The 11,128-nt window shown below is 44.8% G+C and overlaps 1 protein-coding gene across 2 annotated transcripts; it reads left to right on the top strand.

Annotated features, from left to right (window-relative positions):
* The first annotated feature begins 202 nt into the window (after window positions 1-202).
* Window positions 203-6,078, top strand: LOC118990782 (zinc finger protein 333-like). 2 transcript variants are annotated; one of them, XM_037051548.1, is made up of 5 exons: window positions 203-319; window positions 911-1,037; window positions 1,415-1,510; window positions 2,056-2,132; window positions 3,402-6,078. In XM_037051548.1, the coding sequence occupies exons 1-5, from the start codon at window positions 299-301 to the stop codon at window positions 4,494-4,496; spliced, it is 1,416 nt and encodes a 471-aa protein (XP_036907443.1). In that variant the 5' UTR covers window positions 203-298; the 3' UTR covers window positions 4,497-6,078. The 2 variants fall into 2 exon arrangements, with proteins under 2 accessions (XP_036907443.1, XP_036907444.1); XM_037051549.1 differs by lacking the exon at window positions 1,415-1,510.
* The last annotated feature ends 5,050 nt before the right edge of the window (window positions 6,079-11,128 follow it).

Below are 11,128 nucleotides of genomic sequence, written 5' to 3'. Positions count from 1 at the left end.
CTTGCTCTTCTTTCTTGCTTTGCCTTCTTGACCCCTTCCCATGGCCTGGAGCTTCTTGACTCCACAGAGCNTTGTACAAAAGACTGAGAGGGGGCTGGGTGTGTGATCACTGTGTGTTCCTGTGAGTGTGTGCGTACATGTGTGTACACCTGTGGTTGCTGCCATCAAGATTGGCAGCCCTTGGGCCTGCAAGTGAGCTCACTGGGCCTCACAGCTCTCCTCTTCTCTAGCTCTGCCTGCTCAGGACCTGGAGTGGCTGCAGGAGGAGAGAGTGGATAAAGAAGCTGTAGTTCCCAGGATGCCATCCACCAGTGTACAGGTAAAGAAGACATCCTTCTTGCTCTTCTTTCTTGCTTTGCCTTCTTGATCCCTTCCCATGGCCTGGAGCTTCTTGACTCCACAGAGCTGGTATCCAGGCACTAGGCACTGGGCCTGTAGTAGCCAGTGGAGGCCACCCCTAGTCACACCTTCCCCAGGCTGCTGAGCGTCAGAAGGGAAAACAGAGGAAGGGTGTGAGCTGCCCTCTTCTTAACTTTCTTGGTCTCTTGGAGCAAACATCTCTCTCTTGCCTGCAGGAGGCTCAGCCCTTCTGGACCCTGGGGGTGGTGGGGAATACAACTGCAAGGGCTTCTTGGCTGGTTGTCAAAGGACAATTAGCTAAGTCCTGTCATGAAGTTGAGGTCCTTTGTCTCTATGCCTCTGGATTCTCTCCCTCTGGGAGGGAAGAATAGAGAGAGAAGAGTTTTAGTTTTGCGGCGTAAGCCAAGGGGCAGATTCCAAGGTACTCTAGGGCCCCATCTGAAGATCCTCTGCACAGTGGCTCCCTGCCCCAGGCTTTCCCACCCTGTATCATCCTCTTGAGTATTGGCAGAGGTGGCCCCTGACTGGGCCTGGTGGGTGTGTATTTTAGGAACCAGTCACCTTTGCAGATGTGATTGTGCTCTTCACCCCTGAGGAATGGAGGTTTCTAGACTCTGCGCAGAGAACCCTGTACAGAGACGTGATGCTGGAGAACTACAGGAACCTGGCCTCAGTGGGTAAGGTGGTCTCATTGCTTCATCCACATACACACACAGGCAGCAAGTGTGAGTTCCTGGAACTGAGAGGTGAAAAGACAAGACAAGTCCTGCCATGATGGTGCTTACAGTGTAGTGGCTTCCCCATGAAAATGAAGGTCTATCTGCTGTGTCAGGCTTCTCAAACAGCTAGGCTCTCGGTTTTAGGGACTAGAATGTCACAGTGTCCCCGGAGACCCAGTGAGGGAGCTTGTTTCTTAGTGGAAGAGCTCTGCTGTGCCCATCAGGATTTAGGCGTGCTCAGTTCACTGCTCCCTTCCCAGGGCCACTAAAGCCTGTCAGCCCTGGTTTGGGGCAGGTGCAGTCTTCCCACCCCATGCATCTTTCCCTACAACCAGGAGGTCAACTAGGTACACTCAGTACCTTTTCCTGTTTGGGGCAAAGAGAAGCGATGTGGACCCCTGAGAGAGGAATCTTCCCAAGAGCCAGAACAGGTAAGCATCAGGCAGGTGAGTGGAGGGCAGCTGAGATCAGTAAGATGAATGTTAGATTTGGAAAGTGTCAGTCAGGGAAATACTTTTGATGCCTTTGACAGAAGAGGCTGTTGGTTGAGCTTCCTTAGTGAGTTCCACCTTTTTTCCTTTCTGCTTTCCCCTTTTTGTCTTCAATACTTTGCCCTGGCTCTATGGAAGGATTTATCCTACCTGCTCTTCACATTTAGCATTTCCATGTGTAGAGTTCATGCAGTTCTTCCCCACTGTAGGTTGTTAATACTTTCTCTCAACACCAGTCCCTATCTTAGTAAATTATCTACTATTTCTGTCCTTCATTTCTGTGATTACATGACTCCTCTCATAGCCAAATGCCTTAAAGTTTTCCTTTACTCTCTGATACATTCCTCCTTTTCACTATTTCTTTCTGTATTTAAGATCAGTATTTAAAAAAATACTCTGCATGTGCCTAGCTTACTTTTTTGGTCCACTTGGTCCTATGTTTTCCGTTTCTGTACACTTACTCTTCCCCCCCCAATTTATTTCAGAACCTCAGCTTCAACACCAAGAGTCCATTGTGAACCAAGGTATTTTTGCAGAGATCCCATCCATTAGTCTGAGAAAGGTAAGGTACACAAAGGCTCTTCTTGATCCTCTATAGTAGGAAAAATCTGGGGTTGTTGGTGGTCAGAAAAACAGCCCTGGCTGGTGTGGGTCAGTGGATTGAGTGCTGGCCTGTGAACCGAAAGGTTGCCGGTTCAATTCCCAGTCAGAGCACAGGTCTGGGTTGTGGGCCAGGTCCCCAGTTGGGGGCATTGGAGGGGAAACCAATGGATATTTCTCTCCATATCAGTGTTTTATGTCTCTTTCTTTCCCCCTCCCTTCTCCTCTCTTAAAAATAAATAAATAAAAAGAAATAGAAAAACAGCACTAGAGGCTAGAGAGAGATTGAAGGCAAGGGGTGCTCACCCAGGAGAAACCGGTTTCTTGGGAGAGATTCTGTGAGTCATGAAGTGAGAGAGAACTTGAGATCAAGAACGCAGATCAAGATACATATTGACAGAGTTCTCATACCTAATCATGTTCACGAATGGGACACAGACATAGTGCATGTAAAACTTAGTGAAGCCGGAATGGTGTGGGTTGGTGGGTTAGGTTGGCTGGGGTGTGTGAGAGGCAACTGATGGATATTTCTCACCCTCTTTTTCTTCTGCCTTTCCCCTCTCTATAAAGAAACACACAAACATAGTGTAGCCTTAGGCAATTCAGAAAAAGTCTGCATCTAAGAAGCCCCGTGAAAGAAATGGAAATGGTGGCTTTTTGTGGTTTCGCATCCATTTCACAGAATATAGGTAGAAATTGTACAGACACATGAAAGTGGTGAATGCTTCAGCTGTAGAAATGCCTTGATTTCATACACAGTTCACTTGGAGGAGAATGTTGCTTGTAACGATGTCTTTGGTCTTTGTATTTTCCTCATTTGACAGGAGCAGTCTCCACCTGTAGAAAAACTCTGTATGTATAATGAACTTGGGAGAACTTTCAGCAGCATTAAACAAGTTTCTCAGTATGAGAGAATTCATGCTGGAGGCAACCCCTACAAGTGCCAAGACGATGGGAAAACCTTCCAGACTACTCATCTAATAGTGGGTGAGAAGATNCCTTAAGCAATTCAGAAAAAGTCTGCATCTAAGAAGCCCCGTGAAAGAAATGGAAATGGTGGCTTTTTGTGGTTTCGCATCCATTTCACAGAATATAGGTAGAAATTGTACAGACACATGAAAGTGGTGAATGCTTCAGCTGTAGAAATGCCTTGATTTCATACACAGTTCACTTGGAGGAGAATGTTGCTTGTAACGATGTCTTTGGTCTTTGTATTTTCTTCATTTGACAGGAGCAGTGTCCACCTGTAGAAAAACTCTGTATGTATAATGAACTTGGGAAAACTTTCAACAGCATTAAACAAGTTTTTCAGTATGAGAGAATTCATGCTGGAGGCAACCTCTACAAGTGCCAAGAGGATGGGAAAACCTTCCAGACTACTCATCTAATAGTGGGTGAGAAGATCCATAGTAGAGATAAAACCTACGCATGTAACAGATGTGAAAAATCCTTCAGATACAGCTCAGACCTTATCAGGCACGAGAAGACCCATACCTCAGAGAAGTGCTTTGAATGTGAGGAGTGTAGGCACGCCTTCAAGTACTCCTTGAATCTGCGTCGCCACATGAGGACTCACACAGGAGAGAAACCCTTTGAGTGCAGTCAGTGTGGGAAAACCTTCACGAGGAACTTCAACCTGATTTTGCACCTGAGGAACCACACAGGTGAGAAGCCCTATGAATGTAGGGACTGTGGGAAAGCTTTTAACCAGCCGTCCTCTCTGAGGAGCCATGTGCGGACTCACACTGGAGAGAAGCCCTTTGAGTGCAGTCAGTGCGGAAAGGCCTTTAGGGAGCATTCGTCCCTGAAGACTCATTTGCGGACTCACACCAGAGAGAAACCGTATGAATGCAGCCAGTGTGGGAAGCCCTTTCGGACGAGCACCCATCTGAACGTTCACAAGAGGATCCACACGGGGGAGAAACTTTATGAGTGTACTACTTGTGGTCAGGTATTGAGTCGTCTCTCCACCCTCAAGAGTCACATGCGAACCCACACTGGAGAGAAGCCCTATGTGTGCCAGGAATGCGGGCGAGCCTTTGGTGAGCCCTCATCCCTCAGGAAACATGTGAGGACCCACACTGGCAAGAAGCCCTATGCATGTCAGTTATGTGGGCGGGCCTTTGGCCAGTCTTCACACCTTATGGTGCATGTGAGAACCCACACTACAGGAAGACCCTATGAATGTAATCAGTGCGAGAAGGCCTTCAGGCACAGCTCTTCACTTACCGTGCATAAGAGGACCCACGCCAGGAGAGAAAACGTCAGTAATGGCGGCCTGTCTTTATCAGCATCTCATTCATTTGGTGGGCCTCTTGCAAATTAACTTCCAGTTAGTAAAAAGAGAAACATTTGAGCCTGTGATCATCTCTCATAGCTACTACATCACTTGTTTTGGTGTCTAATTTCATTTTTGTTAGATTCTAAATATTGTCTTAGTTGCCATTATGATTAAATCTTTGACGCTTATTTGGAATTCTATTTTAAAATAACTGTACATGGTTATATTTCCATAGAGGTATAATTACTTGTAGTGGAATACATAGACCTATATGAGTTGGATGAGTTGGATGAGTTTGACAGATGTATACGTATATGTACCCAACACCCCACTGAATATATAGATCATTTCTGCTATTCTGGAAAGTTCCTGTGTATATCTGGGAATTTTACAGTTACCTTTTTATTGCTGCTTATAATTCAATTATGTTGTGAGCAGAGCATGTGGTCTTTGTGTTATTGAATCTTAGATATTAGTTGAGATTTGCTTTTTGGTCTAGTGTGGCACATTCTAGTACTTGCAGACCAAAACTGCCTCTCTTCCTTACGGTATAACTTAGTTGCTTTTTGTTCAGATTGGTAATATACTCTATGGAAAAACCTCCATCTCCTAGTCCTTCTGCATTCAGAGAAGGCCACACCCCCCAGTGCTGATCAGCATGAGAAGTTGCTGCACGTGACTCCTGGGAAAGAGGTGGGAAAGGAGTGGTGTCATTCAGCCATATGCTTCCACTCGTCTTTTGTGCAAACAGCCATGATGTCCAGTGCTAGAGGATAAAAGCCACCAACTAAAGAGAGTGTGGCCAGAGGTCACAACCATTCTGGTTTCCCAGTTGGTGGCTCTGTGTCTGCACCAGCCCTGGACTATTTATTTCTGGACATGTTGTTAGATGAAGAGGGTGCACTTCTTACTCGTCTGTGACATGGGCTCTTTGGATGAGGGCAGTGGACCAGGGAAGGCTGGGCTTAGTTGAATCCAGTTTCTATCTGATGCACTTAGCACATGGTCAGTTTTTATAAGTGCTTCATGGGTGTTTGAAATCAATGTATTGCATTCACATGTTTACTAAATTGAGCATATTAGTTGTGTTTCAAAATATTTTGTACATTTATAAATATTGGTCTTTGTGTCGGTCAGTTTGGGCTGCTATAACAGATATCATAGACTGGGTGGCTTATAAACAACAGGAATTTATTTCTCGCAGTTCTGGAGCCTGAAAGTCCATGATTAAGGTGCTGGCAGATTTAGTGTCTGGTGAGGACCTGCTACGTGGTTCACAGATAACCAACTTCTCTCAGTGTTCTCACATAATAGGAGTGAGGGAGCTCTCTGGGGTCCCTTTCATAAGGGCACTAATCCTCAGCCATAAGGGGTTCACACCATAACCCTATCACCTCCCAAAGGCCCCACCTCTAGATGTCATCACACTGTGGATGACTTCAGCCTATGAATTTGGGGACATACACATCAGTCCATAGGAGTCTCTATTCTGTTGTTCACTGAAGGAGCTACAGTGCACTCTCCCACCACGATTGTGGGTTTCTGAATCAGTCTTGTAATTCTGTCATTTTAAATTTATGTATTTTGAAGCTATGAGATTAAATGGACTGATGTTTAAAAAATTGTATTTATTTTTTGGAGAGAAGGGAAGGGAGGGAGAAAGAAGCATTGATGTGCAAGGGAAGCATTGGTTGCCTAGTTATGTGTTCTAATTAGGAATTGATCTGGTGACCTTTCAGTTTGCAGGATGATGTCCAACCCACTGAGCCAAACCAGGCAGGTCTGATTTTTGATATTTTATAAGTTCTAGCAAATTGTTTCTTATAAAATGACCATCTTTCTTCCTAGCAATGAATATTCAACTACTCATCAACATACTAGCAAATAATTATTTAGACCTTAGTATTAATTGATAGTATTTCCTGAAGGTTTGTATCTTTTAAGTTGTTTAGTCCCCACAATGATACCAAAGGAAGGTCTTTCATTATCTTCAGTTCACAGAGGAGGAAACTGAGGACCAGTGGATGAGGTGAATGAACCATGGTTTTGCAGGTGGTAAGTGACAGAGTCTGGATCCACGTGGTCTCCACAGTGCTTTGCCTGAGGGGGCTATTCTCCATTTTCACCTATTGTCACAGAGTTCCATTTCTGTGTTTTCACTGAGGTATAACTTACGTAATAGGTCATAAATGTAATGCCCACCTTGATGAATTGTACATATATCTGTACCACCCACATCAAGATACAAAATATTTTCTCTCCCAGTCTGTGAGCCCCGTCCCCAGAGGTGACCCATGTTCTGACTTCTATCACCATAGATTTGTTTTTCCTGGTCACAGGAATGAAACCTCACAGTATGCCCTCTTGTGTGGTTTATTCCTCAGTGTCCATGAAATTTATCTTCAGCACTTTATAATTTCTAAAAATTGCTGTGTAATATTCCATCATCTGAATATATTGGAATTTGGAAGTTCTAGTCTTTATGGACGTTTGGATTCTTCCCAGGTTTTGCTGTTATGAATAATGCTGCTGTGAGTGTTCCCGTGGGAGTCTCACTGTGGTCACATTCTCATTTGTCTGGGGTAGAAACCTGGGATGGCACTGCTGGGTCACTGGGTAGGTGTATCTTTAGCTTGAGGAGATAACTGCCAAACAGTTTTTCAAAAATGGTTGAAACAACTTATACTTCCCTTGTCAGTGAATGAAAGTTTCAGTTGCTGTGCATCCTTGACAGTACATGCTACTGTCAGTCCATGTAATTTTAGCTGTATTAGCAAGTAAGTGATTTCCTGTGTTCTAGTTCACAATTTGTGGGGGCAGGTTAATAATGATGTGGTAGATGGTTGCCATAATTTCTTTTATTTCTCCTTGAAAATCTTTCTTCAGTGTGACTCTTCTGTTCCTATCAGGAGATGGAGTCTATTTCTCCTTGGAGATAAGCTTGATGACATGATTTGCTTTGCCGATGGAACATCAAACATGAGGAAAGCAGAGGCTTGAAAAACACATTGGGGTTTGCCCTCTTTTAGCTGTGGTTAAGACTCGAGAGCAAAGTGTGAAGAAGCCTGGGTTGGCCTCCTAATTGAGAGGCCACATGGAGAAGGGGGCCTTGCTGGTGGTCAGCACCAACCGGCAGACTTGTGAGTGATGCCATCTTTGATCATCAACTCCAGGGAAGCCATCAGGTGACTGATCTTGCATGAGAGACCCTAGGTGAGGCCATCAGAACTGCCCAGTTGAGTGCAGCTCAAGTTGCTGACTCCCAGGATTATGAGTACATGAGGTGGTCAGGTAGGGATAGATAACTGACAAAAGTTAGTGTCAGAAAGAAGACGCTGCTGCAACAAAACTTAAACTGTGGCATTGACTTTAGAATTTGGCAGCCGAGAAGGAGTAAAAAAAATGCTGGAAACATGGTGAACAAACTGCTTCTCAAGGTGAGGAAAGGGTACATGGTAGGGGAACCACTGGCAAAAATGCCTGTGGTAACTTGGAAAATAGATCATGCACTTGAGAAATGTTTGGATCTAGCTGAGGAGGAGCCTTTCTCCACCTCTAGCCCTACACTCGGTCTTCTTCCTGAGTGCCCAGTGGTGGCCCAAGAAGAGCCTGTGAGCGGGTGAGAACTCACACCAGCCCCCACTTAGCCTTTAGCTACTGGTTAGGAATTTTAGAATTTTAGCATAGATCTTACCCTCTTGTCTGATGTAGCACTTCATCCTGTGCTACAGGTGTGCCAGAACTCTGTCCAGCTTTCTTCCCCTAGGTGTCAGGCTAGTCAGTTGCTTGTGACTTGAGCTCTCTACTGATGCCAAGCAAGTTAAGTTTTTATGAATTACTAAGCCTTTTTTTTCCCTGTGTGGTAGCAATATCCACTACATTTCTGAATCCAAAGTGGAAGTCGGAGATGGGGTTCTTCCTACATTACCCTGTTTTTGGAATTGTTTATTAGGGTTGATCATCTTTTTCTGTAAGTTCCCTGAGGTCAGAGACCATATAAACCTTGTTCAGTGTGACTTCCTTTAAGCCTAGCCCTGTGCTGGATAGAAAATAAGCTTTTAATATGCTTTCTAAGCCTATATGAATTCGTATGCTGGCAGTGCTCCCAGGTGGAGTATGTGTGGTCTCTGAGCCCAGAAGGCTTCAGGTTTCTGTGGGCTGCTTCCTCTCACCCTCAGAGTGAAAGTCTCTACCTCTGAAATCCACCACCCCCAGCAGCCTCTAATCAGAGTTGAGAGAACGTAGTGCCTGGCCTTCACAGGGGATTTAACACTAGGTAGTTACTAGGCATCTGGGTCAGCCTGAGCCTGTACTCTTAGTCTCTGTGATGGGACAAAGGGAGTGTGTGTGAGGATCAAAGATTATCTTAAATGACTGCTCCACCATTCAGACCTTCAAAGGACACTTTGCCCCAAGAGGGCTACTTCTTCAATCTGAACAAGAAGGTAAAGTGAGCATAGTGGAAAGACAGACACCAGCCCTAGGTGGTAGCCAAGGTAAGCAGTGTTTTAGATAATGCTTGCAGCCCTCATTGTGCTTTTGTTTCTTCTTCTTCTTCTTTTTTTTTTTTTGCAGTGAAAGCACAAAACTGCTGATTGGAAAAGCCATTGGTTGATTCATGTTATTAGATTCGATGATAATCTACTGAAGTACATGGTAGCTAAGAGGAGATACTGCAAATGGAGTGTATTCTTGGTTATGTTTTTAAAGTCAAAATGTGTATGTCAGCTCAGACGTGCTCACACATAGCCTTTTTGCCTCCATTCACAGTATCTTTCTCTAAAGAGTATTTGAATAAGGTTCTTCAATCAGAAAAGGAGCCATCCTCATTTCTCATGAAGACTGAGATGTTGGTGCTGCTTCCCTAAGTGGATGGCAGAAGGGAGTAGAGGTGAGAGACTGTAGGCAGCAAGTGGGTTCATCACAGAGATTTCACACCAGTTCTGTGCAGCTCCAGGTGAGGGGAACAGCCCTGGATTTGGGTCCTTTGCTTCCCACAGTAGGATCCCTCAGGAAGAGACCATGCCTTTTATTGGTACATTGATGGGTTGAAGGTCAGTTTGTCCAAGGCTTTGCCTCTTGGTTTCTCAGAGTCCTTTGGTCACCTGACCACTTCAAATTTACATTCTTTTGTCCCTCAACCCTTTGGCTCCTATTGTGCTGATCCCCCAAATCAACTAGCTGCTGGACTATAGGCTGGCCCTCAGGGATGCTCAGATGCCAGGAATCCCAATCCGGGTCTAGTCAAGTCCTGCCCTCTGGACTCCTGAATCCCCAGGTTGACAGATTCCAATGTAGGGAGAATCCCAGCCCTTGCCAATGTTCTAGCCATTTTTAAGTCTCAGGAACCTGCACCTGTGAACTTCTGGTTTTGGGTGCAGACTGCAGGACTTTTGGCTTGGGGACTCTGGAGATATCTGACTTCTGGTTTTGAGACTCCAGCAATTGTGTGACTTCTCAGAAGGGTGCAAGTTGAGACTGTGATTCTCCCACATCAGCCCCATGACAGCCATGTCCCATGAATGTGGGGTATGAATGATGATGCTGTCATGATTACCCCAATGTTGGCAGCTTGAGGGAAATGCTCTTTCTTCTTTGGCATCTGGCTTCTTGCTTTATGTTTCTGTAAGAATGGATTTGCCTCAAGAGATTCCAAATTGCAGAGGTGGATGTGGAGAGGAAGTAGAGACTTGGCTCCCAATGTAGAGCAGTCTGGGGCTTTTGCTGACCTCCAACTTACTCTTTCCCAGACACACAATTCTCCCAGGTGCTGGACTACAAAGCATCCTTCCCCTAAGATTCTTTCGTGCATGTGTAATGCTCCCATGATAAAATTCACATTCCACAGCCTGGCTGTGAAGGATCATGGTCATGTGATTCCAGTTACTTATCTGGAGGAAAGTCCACCTCTGAGATGATCCTTCCATAGTGCCTGTTGGCTATTCATCTCTCAGATTTTGTCTTACAAATAAGGCCATAAAGTTTATATTTTTGATTGTCTCTGTGTGTGGCCAGGCACAGAGGTAGGCTATCTGCCCAAGTTGCATACTTTTTCCTTTTCTGTTTTGCTTTGCATCCACTCTGGTTACACTAATTAAACAGGAGAGAGAGAGAGAGAGAGAGAGAGAGAGAGAGAGAGAGAGCGCACAGGCTTTGCCACAAGCTGAGCCACCTTGGAAAACAGAAATTAAATTTTTGTATTTGATGTTTACAGATGCTGTTGGGGAGTTATCAATAAGAAGACTTCGTTGCTAAAAAGACAGAAAAATTGGCCAAAACATTCAGGCCAAGGATCTGATTCTTGGCCCTGCCAGTAACTAGTTTTTTGGTATTAAATGAGTTTTCTTATTAAATAACTCATAGATTGATGTTCCTACAGCATAGGAATGCTTTAGTGAGCTAGTTGTGAAGCTTCCTTTTGGGGGACACAGTCACATCCTTTTCTCCTTTATCAATAGGAAATGTCAGCCACCACCAAACAGACTGGCTATATAGTCATTGGTAATGCCAAGAAAAAAAAGCAGAACTTGGCCCTGACTGGTGTATCTCAGTGGATTGGGTATCATCCTACAAACCAAAAGGTCATTGGTTCAATTCTTGGTCAGGGCACATACCTGGGTTGAGGGCGATGTCCCAAATTGGAGGCAATCATTGATGTTTCTCTTGCACATCTGTTT

The sequence above is a fragment of the Sturnira hondurensis genome, unplaced genomic scaffold (genome assembly GCF_014824575.4).
Source record: "Sturnira hondurensis isolate 20B ecotype Veracruz unplaced genomic scaffold, ASM1482457v3 Scaffold0007228, whole genome shotgun sequence".
NCBI classification, from domain to species: Eukaryota; Metazoa; Chordata; class Mammalia; order Chiroptera; family Phyllostomidae; genus Sturnira; species Sturnira hondurensis.
The sequence above is the reverse complement of the archived record's forward strand: the minus strand, read 5'-3'. Positions and strand labels throughout refer to the sequence as shown.